The 19,420-nt window shown below is 47.3% G+C and overlaps 1 protein-coding gene and 1 long non-coding RNA gene across 6 annotated transcripts; one reads left to right on the top strand and one right to left on the bottom strand.

The window, feature by feature from the left end:
• Positions 1-272: 272 nt before the first annotated feature.
• Positions 273-13,136, top strand: TXLNA (taxilin alpha). 3 transcript variants are annotated; one of them, XM_014057653.2, is made up of 11 exons: positions 273-537; positions 2,571-2,827; positions 3,001-3,318; positions 3,802-3,893; positions 4,912-5,082; positions 6,741-6,935; positions 7,789-7,908; positions 8,822-8,896; positions 9,479-9,571; positions 10,279-10,374; positions 11,118-13,136. In XM_014057653.2, the coding sequence occupies exons 2-11, from the start codon at positions 2,605-2,607 to the stop codon at positions 11,445-11,447; spliced, it is 1,713 nt and encodes a 570-aa protein (XP_013913128.2). In that variant the 5' UTR covers positions 273-537; positions 2,571-2,604; the 3' UTR covers positions 11,448-13,136. The 3 variants fall into 3 exon arrangements, with proteins under 3 accessions (XP_013913128.2, XP_013913127.2, XP_013913129.2); XM_014057652.2 differs by having other exon boundaries at positions 273-542; XM_014057654.2 differs by lacking the exon at positions 273-537 and adding an exon at positions 967-1,515.
• Positions 3,658-19,384, bottom strand: LOC148043112 (uncharacterized). 3 transcript variants are annotated; one of them, XR_015698374.1, is made up of 4 exons: positions 19,257-19,358; positions 17,430-18,354; positions 4,820-4,950; positions 3,658-3,990 (listed from the first exon to the last, which is right to left on the bottom strand). It is a non-coding gene; the product is annotated as an uncharacterized LOC148043112 (long non-coding RNA). The 3 variants fall into 3 exon arrangements; XR_015698372.1 differs by lacking the exon at positions 17,430-18,354 and having other exon boundaries at positions 19,257-19,384; XR_015698373.1 differs by lacking the exon at positions 19,257-19,358 and having other exon boundaries at positions 17,430-18,668.
• Between the last annotated feature and the right edge of the window lie 36 nt (positions 19,385-19,420).

Genomic DNA, 19,420 nt, shown 5'->3' with positions numbered 1-19,420 from the left:
CTATTTAATCTGTCATCCAGCTATTTCCCCTTATATTCTGCCTTTGTTGTTGTTGTTATTATTGCCGCCTGAAGTTTGGCCACGTTTAAGCTCCCAGCAAGAAACCGGTTCCCACCCCGAGGGATGCTGGGAATTGTGATTTCGGGCCACCCGCTTCCTTCCCCAAGAATGAGGGCCGCCGGGAGTTATAGTCCAATCCAGATTCCCGCCTCGGGTGGCGCTTTTTCTTCCGACGTTTCCCAGCATGCTCTTCTCGCTCCCTCCCGCTGATTGGCTGCTGACCGTTAGCGGCGCAGAGGCAGTGCGAGTCCCGGCTGGAACTGCTTCCTTGCAACCCTGCGAAGCGTTGAGGAGCCGCTAAGCGGAGAGAGGCTGGAACGAGAACCCGGCAGCCACGAAGCAGCGGCGAGGAGGAGGCCTAGCGGCCGCGCCAGAACAACAAAGGGCCCGAGCAGGGGGTCCTCTGGTTCGCCGAGTCGCTTCGAACGCGTCATACTTCTCGGGCGTGACGTCACGGCGGCGGGGAGTGACGTGATAGTACGGTGGGGAGAAGCTTGTGGAGCTTCCCGCGAGGGGAGGAGGAGCAGCACGACAGAGGGGGGGCGAGAACGGAGGGGGGCGGGAGGAGGGCGTGGCCTGGGCGCGGCTGTCGCCGGTGGAGGCGAGGGAACACCCCCCCCCTTTACAAGTGCGGCTTCCAGCCACACCTAGCGCAGCCCCCCCCCCCCTTGAGCCGGTCCTGGCTGGGGGGGGGATAGGAGGAGCGGTAAAGGACTATTTCAGTAGGGCGGGTATGGGGTGCAGGAAAAATGGTAGGGGGGCGCCAGGGACAGAAGAGGTTGGGCTCCCCTTCGAATAGTCGAGAAGGCAGATCCAGAAAGACCTCCCTGGAGAGGGAGGGGGGTTGTTGTCTCTAGAGCAGAGGTCTTCAAACTTGGCAACTTTAAGACTTGTGGACTTCAACTCCCAGCAGGCTGGAGAATTCTGGGAGTTGAAGTCCACAAGTCTTAAAGTTGCCAAGTTTGGGGACCCCTGCTCTAAGATTGGAATACTCTTCCAGACTCTTACTGGAATCCGTCCCTGGTGGGGCTTGTAACACAACTAAGAGGATCTCTGAGTTTGGGAGTCTCCAAAGGGCTGGCAGTGACAAATGACTGAGCTTTGCTTAAGGCAGGAGCAGTGCAACCTTTGCATCTTTCTTGGTGGCCTAAGGAATCCTATTCTTTAAATCCCTGGCAGAGAAGTAGAGTCATGAAAGGCAAGAACTTTAATAACAATGATAAATGGAATATCTTTTTTTTAAAAAAAGAATCTCCCCCACCCCAAATCAAGGAAAAGATGCAGATATTATGATGCTGTCCCAGTGCATGTCATGTCTTTACTCACTTTGTGATATTGTTCTGCCAAAATAAGTGCACCTCCCAGTTACAAGAGCTCACCCGATCTGAGGTCATACTACTTCCTAGACAACCGGTCAATCAATCAGTGATATTCTGCAATGTGTGACAGCAATAGGTACTAACTTGCTGAGAGCAAACAATTGTTAAAATTGCCACTTGTTGGCTGTAACATTAGTGTTCCTTTGGCCATTCCAGTTCTTACTGTATTTTTCAGAGTATAAGACGCAACGTTTCCCCCCTAAAAAAGGGTGAAAATTTGGCTGTGTCTTATACATTGAATGTAGCCCCACCCACCCGCTAGCGCCCACCCTTTGGCCTCGGCCTCCCAGCAATTTACCTCCTTTCAGCAAACACGGAAAATGGGGCTTGTGGAGGCTGCAATAGGCTATGGCAATCCCTGAAGCCTGAAACAGCTGATGATCAGGAGGTGCTGAAACTGAAAGTGAAACTTGCTGTTTGCTGCAAATTGCTGGGAGGCAGAGGCAGATTTTTTTTTCTTGTGCTAATCAGGCTGTTTGCTGCAAGGAGGTGTCAATATCTATAAATGCCTATAGAATGTTCAAATTATTACTTATTTTTTAAAGACTGCTTTATTATTGTTCTAGATAATTTAACAAAATGAAGAAGCTTTTTAAAATAAATGCTTGATCTGATCAGTGCTATTCTATCTTCTTTTAAATAGCAGAGAATAAGGTGATGTGCCAGAAAGCCACAACAATTTTAACAGCTCCTGTACAAGTATAGTCTGAAATGTAACAGTGTCCTGTTGTCTAATTAGACCCTGACTTAGTCATGTTTGGAATAGATCTATTTAAATAATTGGGAGCAGTTAGTGTGACTACTTTTAAGAAAACTTTCTGGCATTAATGTATTGCCATAATGTACATTTCTCCAATTCTTTACTATTTCTATGGGTCAGGCATACATGCACAGAAATACACCACACAGTGTATATTGTCTGTACTGTTTGCTATTTGTTGCAAGGAGGCAAATTGCTGGGAGGCAGATTTTTTTCCTTTATTTTCCTCCCCAAAAGCTAGGTGCACCTTGTACTTTGAAATGTCTTATACTCTGAAAAATACGGTATTTAATCTTTATGGGCATGTGTGCTGTTGCCGGACAGCGAATAACCATCCCAAAATAATGCCCTTTGTTTTTGTTTTTACATAGAAACTGCCAAAAGTGGCTTTGAAAGCGAGGTACCATGAAGAACCAAGATGGCGAAAGCAAAGCTTCTCTTCTACCCCCCAGTCCTTCCCAAATAAGAGATACTCTGGGGCCAGAAGACAGCGACTTAACCGAGGCTCCTGGAGGGATTGCAGGAAGTGGGGATTGTCGTCACCAACTTGGCCTCTCTGGCTTGAAACACTTTACTGATGACAGGCTTGAAATGCCAGTAAGCGAGGAGCAGAGGAAGAAAGAAGAGGGTGTGTTCCCCTGAAATTCACTAGTTTTATTTCTCCTTAAATGTAGAATCATTTGAGAGATAATTCTTACTTTATCCTTAACTAATTCTCTCAACAGCTGTGTTCTGATTTCTGTTTTCCTTTTTGGAACTTCTCCCCTCTTAATGTTGAATGGTGCTTTCTATTGTCTGCAGCCCATCTGGTAGAGGAGGCTCTGCCTTGCCAGCCGGTCTCCGATGTTTCTGAAGAGCTGAGCAGACAGCTGGAGGATATTCTGAGCACTTATTGCAGGGACACCAACCAGGAAGGGCCTGGAGAGGACAACGGCCAGAATGAGTCTGTGGAGCTAGATGAGCCAGAGAAGTGCCGGAGCGAGTCCCCCCGAAACGGGGACCAGGAGCAGAACTGCCCTGAGATAAATGGCGAGAAGGAGGGTCCCAGGGGAATTGGCGATGAGAGTGGAGAGCGTGACCACAAACGAGTCCAGGAGAAAAAGAAGCCCAGAGGGCTTGGTAGGAAGTTCTCTGCTGACAGGCCTGCATTCCCTTTGTTCTTCCAAAATTCAGGCAATGTGGAGGCCCGGGAAGGGATGAATGCACACAGAGGCTACCCTTGCACACACACATACAACCCCAGTTGCTAAATCATCCCAGCTCTCCGTATCCTTAAGGAAACTTGCAAGGAGAGCATTAGCAGTTAAAATATTAATCTTGGATGGGGCAGCCGATGTTAAATCTTTTGGGGGGATTTTTGGCATCCCACAAGCCACCCACCTCTTCAGGTGGTTGTGTAACTAAAATACAGGGAAGCTCCGAGCTACCTTAGCTTGAACGATTGTAGCAGTCTGTAACTGGAATATGTCTAAGTTTTATTTCCCACATTCTAGAGGCTTTTTAGTTCCTAAGACGGTGCTGTTTCCTCCTCTCGAATACTGCCCTGCTGCCATGTTTTTGTGCTTGCTCTGAATGAGATTTTGCTTTGTCCTTTGCTTCCAGGAAAGGAGATCACTCTTCTGATGCAGACCCTCAACACCCTCAGCACCTCTGAGGAGAAGCTGGCAGCCCTCTGCAAGAAATACGCAGAACTGGTGAGTGCCTTTGCGAGAATTTTCTCCACGTATGCAAGGAAATGGGTTGCCCCCAAGGGGAGATTTGTATGCCTTCAGATCATCTTCACTTGGGCAGCTGCAAGAGAGAAAAGAATCTAGAACACAGATCCCTGGTTTGTGTTGGCATCCTTGATCAGAAAAACCCAGCAATGAGTGATGATTTAAAAAGGCTGATTAATTTAACATAACATGTCTGCATTTATGCATATCCAAGGGGAATGTAGACTGAAAAGAACTAGTATCTAGATAGAATAGAATTCTTTATTGGCCAAGTGTGATTGGACACACAAGGAATTTGTCTTTGGTGCATAGGCTCTCAGTGTACGTAAAGAAAAATAAAATAGAATACATTCATCGAGATATACTACCTATAAGATAGTCATAGGTTTTAGCTCAGTAAAAGGGGCCATTCTGCTTCACTCCAGATACAGTGGCTGATAACGGCTGCCCTCCTTGCCCAGCAGCCTTGCTGAATTACTGAACAGTCAGGGGCTGTTTGGTTGGCGAAGGCAGAGCAAGTCAAAGAGGGAAACCCATTAGCAGCAGGAAAAGAGGGATGCCTCTGTCAGAACCTTTCTCCTTCACAATCATAAAGCCTGTTTTTCAATCTTGGCAACTTTAAGATGCCTGGGGAATTCTGGGAGTTGAAGTCCACACATCTTAAACTTGCTGGGCTAGAGAAATACCGTTGCAGAACATACGTGATGAACTTTACAAACAGCTCAGCCAGGGAAGACAGGTTAGTGTGAGAAACCCCCACCCCACCCAACTCCTCCTTGGATCTTGTTGCTATAGTATAAGGGAGCAAGTGAAGGAGTAACAATGTCCTTCTTTACAATGTAAAGGATCTACTATTCCTGCCTACCTCAATAAACTAGAGTTCAATATTACGGTGTCTTCTTTACCTTGTTCGCATTTTTCATGGAGATTCTTCAGTCATTTCCGCTACATGATGTACTCATTCCTTATTTTCCTTCCTTCCCTTCTGTCCCATCAGCTGGAGGAGCACCGGAACTCTCAGAAGCAGATGAAAATCCTGCAGAAGAAGCAGACTCAGTTGGTGCAAGAGAAGGACCATCTCCGAAGTGAGCATAACAAGGCTGTTTTGGCTCGCACCAAACTGGAAAGCCTGTGCCGGGAGCTACAAAGACATAACCGCACCCTCAAGGTACACAAGGCTGCCTGATGCCAGCAGAGAAAATTGTCATAGCCTACCTTGACTTCTTCCAACCTCCCACCAATATCCCACCTCTCAGAGCCCATTCCAGGAGTTTTCCAGGCATCTTCTGGCCCTTTGGTGGGGAAGGGAAGGATAGGGGCATCCTGTTGTAGCCTGCCAGTGACCAGTGGAGCTGGCAGCAGATTCGGACAGTGAGGAGGTTGGGGAGGAAGATGGGCCAGTCCTGGAGTCTGGGGAAGGCTCTGATTAGGTCTCTGCATTGGAGGCAGAGAGGGGGCCAGGGCCGTATGCCAGTTATCAGCTGCCTTCAGAGTCAGACATCAGTGAGGCAGAAGAACAGTTGGAGCCTGTTCCCATTGTGCACAAGTGCAGAGTGGCCAGATGAAGGGAACAGCTAAAGAACGGGGGTAAACTTGGGAGTAAGGCTACAGGTGGACGGTGAATGGCCCCTCCCAGAGGAAATAAAAGAGGAGCGAAAGGGGAGTGGAGTTTTCAGGAGACAATTAGTTCGCTTAATTGGTTCGTGATTCTCCGAGACACTTGCCAAGTTCTGCAGATTTCGGTCTGTCAGCTCTCCAAGCCAGATAAGGTCTGTGGCTGTAAATCCTTGAAAGACTTTGCTAGATCTGAATGAGCATTCTGCTCATTCAGTCAATTAATAAAAGGGGTTTTGTCGGGAGCAGGAGTTTGCTTCATGCTCTTGGGAAGCCTCGGTCAGAACACTTTCCTTCCTCTGGGTCAACACTCTATTCAGGGAGGAGGAGGAGGCTTTCTTCTTCCTCCCTGAACAGAGTGTTGACCCAGAGGAAAAGGGTTATTAGGCTTGGGAGCCAGAGAGGCTGATGACAGATAGTTTTAATTTATGACCAGTCTTTAGCGACCATTCAAAATTGGGATGGGCCCCTAAAAAGGGACTTGCAACCCAAAGTTCTGTCGTCGTCATCCCCGCTCACATGATCGCGTTTTGGTCGTTTGGCAAGGCCGGTGGTTACAGCTGTTTGTTGCATCCTGCAGTCCACTGTGTTTTTTCCAGGAACCGAAACAGGCATTTACTTCCGGTTTGTGGCAAAATCTCACCCCCTTGTGGGTTTTCACAAAAGGTTTTCATAACAGCTGCTGTAGTAAATGATGACTCACTTTACAACCATCCTGACTTACAACTGAAATCGCAGCCTCAGATCCTTGTAAGTCAAGGACTGTCTGTATATTTTAGTCCTTCACCTCAAGTATGACCAGGGTTATAGTATCATGAATAAGACAAGGGCATATTTTTAAAAATACAAAATGTTAAAAACCCTCTCTCCATATAATGGAAAGAATAGTCAGCATCTTGCCCACAATCACAAGAAATACAGGCCTAGAGCCAAAGGGCCCTCCCAGATGGTTGGTATCCAGCCCACGGGAGGCCAGGCATAGCCACTGCCCTGTCATGACACTAACAGGCCATGAGGGAGAAAGAGGGAAAGAGCCTGGCTGGGATTCGACGGGGGTGGGGAGGTTTCTGAATGGCTGATTGCAGTTCATGGTTCTTGAAGCCCAGCCGCTTTGGCCTGGCAACATTTCCCCTGGGGGGTTTGTGAGTGGGCTCTTTTGCATTGTTGGAGTCGTTGTTCTGCTCTGTGAGGCTCTTCGACTTGCCTCTACAGGAGGAGGGTGTCCAACGAGCTCGTGAGGAGGAAGAGAAGAGGAAGGAGGTAACATCCCACTTCCAGGTGATGCTCAATGACATCCAGCTGCAGATGGAGCAGCATAATGAACGCAACTCCAAACTGCGCCAGGAGAACATGGAGCTGGCCGAAAGGCTGAAGAAGCTCATTGAGCAATATGAACTGCGAGAGGAGGTGAGCATTAGCCATTATGATCTCAAGTGATGCTGGTCGTTAAGTGAGATCACCTCACTTAACGACTTCCCCATCCCTGCTCTCCCTGATGCAGTCATTAAGTGCAGCATGGGGTGCCTCTCTTGGGGGAGTACTTCCCGCACCCCCAAGACACCTGTTGCTCCACTTCCCACCACTTGGGCTACCTCCACTTCTTGGGCCTGCTTCCCACCCCACTGGGCCCCACACACTCCCCCTCCGCCTTTGAAAATCTTGGGAGGGGACGTCAGGCCCCTCCGTTGCTGGGCCACATGGCACGATTCAGTCACCATTTTCCAAAGTGCCCCATTGAATTGTGGCTGCTCAAAAAATGAATGGCTGCTTCAGGGCTCATTGCAGAGTCCAGCAATGAAGCAGCTTGCTCTGCTTTGCTTCGCTTTGCTTATAGAAGCTCTGCGGCATTCTTCTGCAGCGATGCTGATGTTGCGGGTTCCGTTAGGCATCTGACAAGCCATGCTGGACGAGGGCAGGGGCTGGCCTCCCCCATATCGCTGCCATTCGCATGGGAGGCCGGCATCACCTGGGACTGAGCTTAGCTTGAAAGAAGCTTTGCCCTTCCTTACTTGGTTGCCCCCTTCAGGAAAACCTTTCTGTGTCCCCATGTTGTTGTGATGACGCCATTGGTACATATCCAAATGCACCATTTCATGCCCAGAAAATATCTCAGCCTTTTTTCTCACAGGGCAGAATCAGTGTTGGGACAAGCGAGGCTTCCTTTGGGGAAGGATCTTTGCCTTCGTATCAGGCTTGGGAGTTTGGCGCTGAGTCAGCGGTGGCCGCCCTCGACTGACGCCTGTTGTGTTTCTCTTGGCAGCACATCGACAAGGTCTTCAAACACAAGGACTTGCAGCAGCAGTTGGTGGATGCCAAACTCCAGCAGGCTCAGGAGATGTTGAAAGAGGCGGAGGAGAGGCACCAACGGGAAAAGGACTTTGTGAGGCTTTGCGTGGTTGTGTCCTTGTTTAACAAACCGAAAGCTGGGGGACGGCCACGTTGCCCTCCTCAAGCAGGCAACGGAAGGGATTAGGAGACAGCAGATTCTGGGGCAGCTTAAGGAAAAGAGGAAGGATCTTGAGCTACCATGGAAGAGGCGGGGGCTGAAAATCCCAGGAGACGGGGGGAGTTGTCAGGAGTTCTAATAACCAGTTATGGGTTGTCCTTGAGTTACAACTGCTTGTTTAGCGACTTCATAGCTACAATGGCACTGAAAAATGTGACTTATGACCTGTTCTCTTACAACCGTTGCGGTATCACCAGGGTCATGTGATCAGAATTCAGGTGCTTGGCAACTGGCATCCATTTATGACTGTTAGGGTATCCTGGGGGGGGGGCATGTGATCTCCATTTGCCATCTTCACAGCTGGCTGCCAACAAGCAAAGTCAGTGGCCAAAATCCAGATTGTTTAGCAACCCTGAGGCTCCCTGCAAAACTGCAAAGCTTTGCTTAACTACTGTGGCAAAAAAGTCATAAAATCGGGTACGACTCATTTAACCCTTAACTGCCTTGTTTAGTAACAGAAATTCTGATCCCATTTGGAGTCGTAAGCTGAGGACTGCCTGTATGCAGCCACAGTGTTCAGAGAGATCTCCTTCTTGGCGGACCCATTTATCAGTGAGGAACGGAGATCCGGATTTGGAAAGAGCTTCCTAGAGGGGGAAGATGCCAGGCTTTCGCCTTCATCCTTGGATTCCATCCTTTGGGAGCAGAGGCTGAATAGCAACCTGGGGTAGCAGAGGCAGGCCTTCCACGGAAGGAAATTCCCTGCTAGTCAGAGAGACTTCCTGTTTTCTCATCCAGAGGTGGCACTAACTTTCCGCCTTGTTCTCTTCTTCCTTCTCTCCTGCAGCTGCTGAAGGAAGCCGTGGAGTCCCAAAGAATGTGTGAGTTGATGAAGCAACAAGAGGCGCACCTTAAACAGCAGGTGGGGTGGCAGGGGGCATCTTTGCTCTGGTTCAGTTGGTTTAGCCCAGCAATCTCCAATCTTGGCAACTTTTAAGACCTGTGGACGTGGCTGGCTGGGGAATTCTAGGAGTTAAAGTTCACAGGTCTTAAAGTTGCCAAGGTTGGAGATTCCTGTTTTAGCCTAAGGGATGTTTGTCGCGTCCCAGAAAGGGGGCTTGGAACTTGCTTTGGGGTTGCAAGGCTCTAAGAAAGGAGACACTGTCTTTCCCAAACCAAATGTGGGATGGATCTGGGCCATCTGTGACAGAAGTCCAAATGGTGGCTTGTAGGTAGTGGTGCAGGATCAAAACAGGAGCAGGGATTTACTTGGTTGCTTGCGACTGCCATCTTGACTTTTTGGACACCGCCTGCACCCATAGACAGCCTGGGATGGGACTTGGCAACAGCCACTGCTCTCGGGGCTGGAGAAGAGGAATTTGTCCTCCTGCCACGTGGCACCTGCCATGTGGTGCCATCCTAGTTTCCTCCCTCCTGACCCTATAGAACAGCTGCCAACATGAATGTTCCAAGCAATCATTCCTCTCTGCTTTCTCTGATTCAGCTGGCTCTTTACACAGAGAAGTTTGAAGAGTTTCAAAACACCCTTTCCAAAAGCAGCGAAGTGTTCACCACGTTCAAGCAAGAAATGGAGAAGGTATAAAGTGGATCAAGGCTATTGGGGGCAGGAGCGGGGTGGGATGGGGGGGCGAGTCTGACTGACCGGTGCAAAAACCTCAAGGGAAGACCTTGAGTCCAGACAGATGTTTTCCACTCTGCTTCTGAAAGTGCTGGGAGAGAGAGGGAGGGAGGGAGAGAGAGAAAGCACGTGTATGTGTTGTAGTTGCCGCATTGCTTCTGCCTTTGCGGTCCTGCTGTGCCAGAGGCTATTGAGGGAGCTGGGGTTGCAGCGGGTGCCACCAGGATCAAGAAAGCTTTTATGGCATTTTTGCCCACTTGCAGCCTTAGGACAACTCTGGCTTACAGAACTGCTTTTTTGCAGAAAAAAAATCCGAGAAAATGGGTTAGTCCAGTTTGGCTGATCTGCTCTGTGGCAGCAGCCACCATGTCCCTTCCATTGCCACTGTTTTTGTACCTATCGAGACTCAGTGAAATATTTTCATTTCTTGTTTGTTTCCATGCTTCCATACAAGGTTCTATCTTCCTTGTAAAGAAATCAGTGGTTTTATCCATCCTCAACTGCCTTTGATTGCAAGAGCAAGAGCTACATCACTCAATATACAGTTTCATATTCCATAATCCCAGTTTTTGGCTTGCTGAAGAGCAGCAGGACAGGCTCAGCTCCCAGAATCTTGGGAGGCGCTTTGTAATGGCTCTTTCCTTGTTTCTGTTGCCACTGTGTAGATGACCAAGAAGATCAAGAAGCTGGAGAAAGAAACAACGATGTACAGATCCCGGTGGGAGAGCAGCAACAAAGCCCTTCTAGAGATGGCGGAAGAGGTAACGTGGCCCCCTCCTCTGGGGAGACCGAGGCTTTCGCTTTGTGTGTGTGTGTGTGTGTGTAACGTAGCTAAACAGGGCAGCCTTCCTAAACAGATTTAAGCCATCTATTTCTCACAAAAGACTGACAAACAATAAAAATAAAGATAAATCTAGAAACAATTAAAGTTTTTAAAGTTACCTAAAATCTGAGACCAAGGAGATGGCTTGTGCAGGTCTGAGGACTTATCCTGCTGACCATCTACAGCAGGGGTGGGTTACGGCTTCTGTTACTGCTGGTTCGCTCAGGGATGTGCTTCGCACTTGATGCGCACTATGCAAAAAACAAGATGGCTGTGCCTATGGCACCACTGATAGAACTGGTTCAGGGGCGTGGCCGGCTAAGTTACTACCTATTTGCCCAAACTGGTAGGAACCCACCCCTGATTTACAGCAAGGAGTCCCCCATCGGTGCTCCAAGCCAACCGGCGAAGCCATGTTTTAGGGACCCCCTGGAAGGCTGGGCGGGGGAGCAGATCTCATCTCTGAGGGTAGGACGTTCTTCAGGGCAGGGGCCAGAGGGCAAAGGGCTCTTCTCAACAGCCCCAACCAAAATTCCTGCTGAAGGGAGTGAGTGGGGCGGGCTGATCCCATTGGGGCGAGAGAATCCATTGGCTTGTCTTTTGAACTTCCTTCTGATGACTGTCTCCAGATGTTTTCTTCCAAAAACTGACTCTGACATTGATGCTGCTCTTCCTGTACAGAAAACCCTCCGGGACAAAGAATTGGAGGGGCTCCAAGTGAAAATCCAGCGCCTTGAGAAGCTGTGCCGGGCCCTGCAAACCGAACGCAATGACCTGAATAAAAAGGTCCAGGATCTGTGTGCCTTTGCGTCTCTGACCACGGGGGCAGAGGTGGAGGATCAGCCCCACGGCATCCCGAAAGAGTTGGCCCTGCAGGGCCCTCGGGCAGGAGAGGACTTTGATCTGGCCCAGACAATGGGCCTCCCAGGGCCCCCCGAGCAGCCTGGGGCCCCCAGCGCATGTCTGGCACCCAGGCAGCCGGCAGAGGAAGCTGCTGACTCTGCTCCGTAAAGGTGAAGGAAATGTGGGCAGGTTGCAGCTTTCTCCAGGTGGATCCATTCCTCTTTTGAAGCCCCGTGCTGGGATGAAAACTCTTCCGGGGCTTTCAGGTTAAAGCTTTTGACAATACTGAATGCTTCTTTGGCTTTTAAAATAATCTCTCTGTATTATCCAACATGATGTACAGCAGCAACATCCACCTTTTATATATAGATCTATAAATGAGATTGACTCTGTTCTGCGTGGTGCTGTGTGAACATTTAGGTGTGTGGCAAATCCAGCCATGAGCCTTTTAAGAGGTGGGAAGCAAAGCAGGGGAAACTTGCTAATTCTGACCTCCTCCCACTGCAACATCTGGCTGTTGTAGCTCTCAGTGAGTGCCATACTAATGCAGATGCAAAGCAAAAATCCCAGTGGGACTTTTGAGGGTTGATTCTTTTTTCCACCCTGAAATTTTCTTTCTTTTTCTTTTTTCAAGTACCAGATCTGCCCTTTAAAGCCAGTGTTGGAGACTCAGGAGTTTGATAATGTGGTAGATTATTCTTTTTAGTCTGTAGTTTGCAGGGTGGGGACGGGGTTGGGGGAGAGAAGGTGGGGAATAAAGCTGATGTGTTACTGTGACATGGGGAGAGAGAAGAGACCAAGGTGCCCCCTTCATGGGTGTGGGTGGAGGAGGCATCATCTCCAGGACTTTGCTACTTCCAGAATCGATGTCTCAATAGCCTTATGACTTCACAGTTGCCTCGATGATTATATGTGTGCATGCACATAAACACACACACACAAGCAAGTGTATGTATGTACTAAAGATTTAATCCAAAGGTTTTGCTTCCTTAACTGTTTTGCACATGCTAAGCATTCCTGCCTGTCTTTGTGCCTGGTGAATTTTGGGTGGCAAAGTAAATTCTCCTCTGTGTAACTTTCAAGGAGACAAAACTTAACCTCCCAGTCCAGACCACAGTGGCCATAGGCCCAGGAGCTAGAACAACCTTGGTCCAACTCTTTGGCTGCCTGAGGTATGTCCCAATAGCACTTTTGATGGATCGTTTGTCTACAGGATCATGTGAGGTGTCCTCCGAGGTTTGGGGGTTATTTTGTTCATTTGGGCCCTTCTTCACTTATAGCCAATTCGTTATTTTAATTCGTGCCACTTTTGGTCTTAAAAGCAATCATAAACTTAACTCTTTTAGATGGAAGCTAAATCAGGGCCATTTTAAGTATTAATATAAAATTCTTCTATTGCTAGTAGCTTCCTTTCCACGAGAGAGAGAGACAGAGAGACAGAGAGAGTGTGAGTGTGTTGGGAGGGGTGCTCACGGTTGAGCTCAAGGCCTGTCTGCTGCCATGTCCTGTTCCTCTCCCCCCATAGCAGTTCCTCTGGAAAAATAGGCCAGAGTTTTAGGGAATGAGAATTATTACTACAGTTTGTACAATGTAATCCCTGCCCCAAGTGGGAGACTGGGGCCCCTGTTTTCTGTGGGGTTCAGTTGCTGCTGAAATTTTCCTCCACTCGCTCAGCTGGCAAGAAGAGAATGGGCTGTTGTAAATGGGCCCCATAGATTGTAAGCTGGGGAGATCATCTTTGTCCATATTTTTCTCTTGTCTTCTGCAGTGTCAAGAAAATCTTCCAATTTTTAATGCTGTTGTACAATAGACTTTCTGTTGTATGTATCTTTGTACCCAATAGAAATGCAACATGTACCTGTTGTTTGTCTTCCTTTTTTGTCACCCATTTTGATCCTGTGAGAATTTGATACCCTGCTAAACTACCTCAGGAGTGTGTGGGGGTGAGTGGGTGTTGCCCTGGGAAAGAAGAGCCGAAGTAGTGGGAAACTGTTCGTGCCCAGCGGGGTCAGCAAAGGGCCCAAAGGTCTTTCCAGCTAAAGAAGCAGACACTCCCTTGGGCAGCTGCAACAAGAAGATGCAGGAGGACAGTGATCATTTTTGTCACCAAAAGCAAAGACGTAATAAGAAGAAAAAAATGATGAATAAAGCCTGTATTTTTACCAATTTTTGTCACGTGGCTAAACAACTTAAAATGATTGATGATATAATGCTGAATGATGCCAAAGCTGGAAATAATGAGGAAAAACTGTTGGGCCAAATGGCCTAGATAAGCCCGAAAACAATTTGTCATTTTATATCAAAATGATAATGATTCCTTCATTGCTAAGAAACATATTCTTCAAATCAAAATAATGCCTAGACAGAAATAAAACTGACTGTATTGATACATACTGACTATATTGAGAGGTGAGAAAGTGTAATTATAATAGCAAAATAGGGAGTGGGTTGACTGGGACAGATTGCAAACTGCTCGTGTGCAAATTCCCAATCGGACTAAAGCAAAAGAATAAACATTACTAGTTTCCACAATATGTTTTTCAGTACACTTAGACTTATATACCGCTTCACAGTGCTTTCCAGCCCTCTAAGCGGTTTTCAGAGTCAGACTCTTGCCCCCAACTATCTAGTTCCTCATTTTACCAACCTCAGAAGAATGGAAGGCTGAGTCAACCTGAAGCCTGGTGAGATTTAAACTGCCAAACTACTGCCAGCTGGTGATCAGCAGAAGTAGCCTTCAGTACTGCATTCTAACTACTGCGCCACCACAGTTCTATAACCCCCATTGTCAAAGACAACAACAGGAATCGCTTTGAGTTCTGAACTAATGGATGTGTAAAGAGGAACCAAGGGAGGGTATCAAATGTGAAAGTGAAAATAGAGTGCTAAAGATGAAGAAACAGAAGGTGGCATGCTGGATGTCAGAACAAACATCTGGAAATTGTCAAGAAGGAAAAAAGGCCAAAGTCAAGAAAGATAAAAATCTTGGGAAGACTTAAGAGTTTGAGAAAGCTGGTAGAAAAAACAAGGCACAATGTCACACTAATGACACTGAAGGTAGAAACAGACATGGAAAAAGGTCTTTCAAGAGATCTCGAACTCAGAAGGAGATTCCAACCTCAAATTGGTGTAGTAAAGGACACCAATGGAGAGACAGACCTGATTGAAAGAAAGATGGAAGCAGGGTACTGACAAGTACAGAAGAGATGTGGAGATCTAAGTGGGCACAAAATGGGAGTGTTCAGAACCCTACAACCACCGGCATGAAAGTTTGCCTACCAGTAAAGGGGGAAGAGAAAAGAACTAAAACACATCAAGGAAACCCTCAGAACCTCTGGCTATCCCAACTGGGCCTCCATCAAATCCAGGAAAAGAGCCAGCAGGAGCGCCTCCTTAACAGACAAAGAAGAGAACAACAAAGAAAGCAACATTATCATTCCATACCATGCAGAAACATCTGAAAAGCTCACGAGGATCTTCAACCAACATAGCATATGTGCACACTTTAAATCCAAGAATACACTAAGGCAGAAGCTTGTCCACTCCAAGCATAAAACACCCAGGCTCAAACTGGGCAATGTGATATGCGCAATACAATGCAGTGAGACATGCAAATCTGTGTATTGGAGAAACAAAACAACCACAAACACATGACTCTCTCCACAGAGGGGGAGGGATACGACACCATCTATCTCCTATCTACAGCACAGTCCTTTCAGCTGTTCCAAGAAGGTTCTACACCTATTTGCACTGTGACCCTGAAGGCATAGATACCTCCCCCAAGAGAGAGTGCTAATGACCAGAGGACTGCAAGGAATATACACCATTCAGTCAGAACTGAAGAAGCTTCTTGGATGAGAAGTGAAACAGCTTCAAGGGGGAAAAAAAGACCAGTTGCCTTTTGAAAAAGCACATGTAGGATACCCAGGATTGGGATGACTGAGAGTCTCCATAGACGTGGTGAAAGAGATGGCTCCAGGTTGCCCACTAAGTGAGGCCAGGCAGTGTATTCTCTCTTTATTGATTCAAACTGTATCCTCATAAATGAAGGGAAGTTGGACTGGAAGAAGCTAAGTGAGGCTTTAAAACTGGAGGAAAACACATAAGCCTGGGCTGAGTTGATAACACTGCACGGACAGCTGAAGACACAAAGGAGCTGCCAGATGTAATGAAAGTAAAAGAATCAAGAAGCCCAGGGACAAAATGAGACAAAAAACAAGTTGATACATTACCAACAATTATAACAACGAACCCTAGGAATGGTTGCATCACCCATCAACTGTAAAGGAACAGGCTGTCAAAAAACATACAACTAGTCCTGGCCTCAACTGTTCGTTTAGTGGTCGCTCAAAATTAGGATGGCACAGAGAAAGGTGACATGACCATTTTTCACATGACTGTTGCAGCATCCCATAGACACACGTGATCAAAATTCAGACCCTTGGCAACTGGCTCATTTTTATGTCAGTTGCAATGTCCCAAGATCATGTGATCACATTTTGTGATCTGACAAGCAAAAACAATGAGGAAGCCCGATTCACTTAACAGTTGTGCTACTAACTTAACAACTGCAATGATTCACTTAGCAACTGTGGCAAGAAAGGTTGTTAAATGGGGGCAAAACTTACAACTGTCTTAGCAACAAAAAATTTGAGCTCAAAAATGGTCGTAAGTCAAGGAAATAACTGGCTCTTATCAGAAGGGCTTTAAACTAAAATTGAGGGGGGAGGGAGGCAATCTTCAAGACCTTTAAAACCTAATTCGAACCAAAAACCACTAGATAATCAATCATATAAGGATGGGGGGGAGGAAACAGCACAGTGAAGTAGAGAGTGACGGAAACCCCAGATACAAAGTAGGAAATATAAGAACATACCCAAGACCCATAAAGGATTCAAATGCCTAGACACAAACGCTCAAACTTCAGGGAACAAGCACGGTAAACTTGAAGTATTAGTACATGAAGGCACATATAATATAGTTGCCATTACTGAAGCTTGGTAAAATGAAACTTAGGACTGGAATGTGCTGATGGAAAGATACAAACCATTCAAAAGAAACAGACCCAACAAAAATGGTTGTATAATACACTGTGTGCACAATTATTAGGCAAATGTATATTTTGACCATATCATTTTATGCATATTTTCCCACGTCCAAGCTGTATAAACCGTGACCCGTCAAAAGCGCGTTCCACAAAAGCGCGGTCGACGAAATCGCGTATGTGACGTCATCACAACGCGACGAAAAAGATCGAAAAATTGAAATAAAAATTAAATTACAGCAAGCCGATTCACATAAAGGTAAGGGTTAGGTTAAGGGTTAGGGTTAGGGTTAGGTTAAGGGTTAGGGTTAGGGTTAGAGCATTAGCGTTACGTTTAGCGTTAGGTTAAGGGTTAGCGTTAGGTTTTTTGTTATGTTAAGGGTTAGGTTTAGGGTTAGGTTTAGGGTTAGGTTTAGGGTTAGGTTTAGGGTTAGGTTTGGGGGGGTTAGGGGAAGGTTTTAGCTTTATTTTTACATTTTTCGATCTTTTTTGTCGCGCTGTGATGACGTAACATACGCGCTTTTGTCGACCGCGATTTTGTTGTCCGGGTTTTGTGGTAGAACCGTATAAACTTGAATGCTTAGTTGGCATAAGCATATCAGGTGTTGTGTATTTGTGTAATGAGGGAGTTCTGCAGTTTGAATCCCTAGTGCCGCGTAATGAAGTGAGCTCCCATTACATGTCCAGCTTCTGCCAACCTAGCACTTCGAAAGCATGTAAAAAGGCAAGTAGAAAAATAGGGACCACCTTTGGTGGGAAGGGAACAACATTCCATGCACCTTCGGCATTTAGTCATGCCAGCCACATGACCACGAAGACATCTTCGGACAAAGCTCTTCGGCTTTGAAACAGAGGTGAGCACCACCCACTAGAGTCGGGAACGACTAGCACACAGATGCGAGGGGAAACTGCCTTTCCTCAGACAAAATGGGTAAAAAAGAGATTGAGGTGACTCTGAAAAGTCATAAAATGTAAAATGTCTTTCAGAGGGATGCAGCATTCTTGAAATTGCTAAGATATTGGGGTATGGTCACAGAACTATCAAACATTTTGTTGCAAATAGTCAACAGGGTCACAAGAAACATGTCGAGAGAAAAAAGACGCACCTTAACTGCCAAAGGTTTGAGAAGAATCAAACATGAAGCTACCAGGAACCCATTATCCTTCCGTGCTGTTATATTCCAGAACTGCAGCCTACTTGGAGTGCCCAGAAGTAGAAAGTGTTCAGAGCTCAGAGACATGGCCAAGGTAAGGGAGGCTGAAACCCGACCACCACTGAACAGGACACACAGGTTGAAACGGTAAGCCTGGGCCAAAAAGTATCTGGAGACAGATTTTTCAAAGGTTTTGTGGACTGATGAGATGAGAGTGACACGATGGACTAGATGGGTGGGCCCGTGGCTGGATCAGTAATGAGCACGGAGCTCCACTTCGACGCCACCAAGGTGGAGGTTGGGTACTGGTGTGGGCTGGTATTATTAAAGATGAGCTGGTTGCGTCTTTTTAGGTTGAAGATGGACTCAAACTCAACCTCCAAATGTACTGTCAGTTTTTAGAAGACACTTTCTTTAAGCAGCGGTACAGGAAAAAGTCTGCATCTTTCAAGATGACCATGATTTTTATGCAGGACAATGCTCCATCGCATGGAAAGAAGTACTCCACTGAGTAGCTAGCCAGTTAAAGCATCTTTGGGTTTCCTAACAATGAGAACAATTATTAACCAGTGGAACAGCTTGCCTTCAAAAGTTGTGGGTTCTTCATCACTGGAGGTTTAAAGAAAAGACTGGACAGAACACCTGTCTGAAATGTTAGAGGGTCTCCTGCTTGAGCAGAGGGTTGGACTAGAAGCCTTTGAAGGTCCCTTCCAGTTCTATTCTGATTGATTGATTGATCTGATTGTATCACAAACTAGCCCTTGGCAAAGCAGCTGTGAAGACTGTATGGAAGCAAAAGTTGATCTTTGAAGATGCAGGAAAAATGCCCTTTTATGTTTGTGAACTTTTGTGATGGAGATGACCAAGCTATGGATAGCTAAGAAAAGAAACAAACAAACACAGAGTTCTTATTTGGGCCACAAATCATCAGATTATCATACTTTGAACACCTTATGTGAAGATCTCTTTTTTCCCCATCTTTAATGCTGAGAAAGAGGGAAGAAGAAATGATGAGCAGCAGCGTTCTCTGTGTTTCTGTGCCTGCGAATGTGTCCTGGGTGGGGGGACACCCAAAAGTCCAGGTCATCCGGGGGAAGGTCAGTCCATCCAGGTGGTCTTTTAGTAGTTTCCACCCAGTTGAGGGCATATTGTCCCCCAGATCCATTCTTCTCTTCCTACCGGTATCATTTTTACCCTTTTCACCAAAGTTGTTTCACGTTCTCTCATTTATCTGAATTGTGAAGATGGGATTTAATTTGCTTATTTCCAAACTCAAATTTCAGAAGTAAAACCAAGGAATAGCAGCATTCTTAATACTGACAGTTGGCAATTTTGACCTGCGGTCAAAATTTTATTCCGTCCAGGGAAGATCTACTTGTTGAATTACACAATCTGACAGTTCTCTGATTAGAGAATTCTGCCTGCCGGGGCTTTGCCGATAGGGGAATTCTGGGAGCCGAAGTGTCAAGTCTGCCAGGGCTGAGAAGGGCGCTCTCTCTGTGCCAATCGCAGGAGGCCTCGGGCCCCCTTCAATGCCTTCAGCCGCGGAAGGCGGAGCAGATGCGAGATCCTCTGCACTGGATCCCCCCCCCCCCGCGAAGCTCTTACATCCCGCGCGCTTGACCGCCAGGCTCGGGACTGGCTCTGCGGACGCCGCCCGGGGATCGCCCAGCTCAAGAGAGGCGCGGGCTCTTCCTCCTAAAGCAAGCGGGGCGGCTGGGGCAGCCAGCTCCCACTCGGCGCTCGGAGGGGCTCGGCAGGGAGGGCAACCCGCCTTACCCGGCCGGAGGGGCGTCATCTCCGGCTCCAGTCCAGCCTGCGGCGCTTGCAGCCCCCGCCAGCTCCTCCAGGGACTCCCAGGCTCGGCGCCGGAGAGCCGCCGCGAAAGAGGCGGGCCAGGTTGCGGCGGCAGAGGTTCCCTTTGTTCTTTCGGGCGGGGGAAG

Source organism: Thamnophis sirtalis, unplaced genomic scaffold, assembly GCF_051295495.1.
Source record: "Thamnophis sirtalis isolate CommonGarterSnake01/CBP01778 unplaced genomic scaffold, rThaSir2_p1.2 scaffold_13, whole genome shotgun sequence".
Lineage (NCBI taxonomy): Eukaryota > Metazoa > Chordata > Lepidosauria > Squamata > Natricidae > Thamnophis > Thamnophis sirtalis.
The sequence above is the reverse complement of the archived record's forward strand: the minus strand, read 5'-3'. Positions and strand labels throughout refer to the sequence as shown.

What these genes read in the sequence shown, in the direction of transcription:
- TXLNA (XM_014057653.2), top strand. Translation starts at nt 2,605, where the DNA reads ATGAAGAACCAAGATGGCGAAAGCAAAGCTTCTCTTCTACCCCCCAGT. An exon ending in GCAAGAAATACGCAGAACTG is followed by an intron (nt 3,894 to 4,911) that starts GTGAGTGCCTTT and finishes CTGTCCCATCAG; the next exon opens with CTGGAGGAGCACCGGAACTC. An exon ending in TCAAGCAAGAAATGGAGAAG is followed by an intron (nt 9,572 to 10,278) that starts GTATAAAGTGGA and finishes GCCACTGTGTAG; the next exon opens with ATGACCAAGAAGATCAAGAA.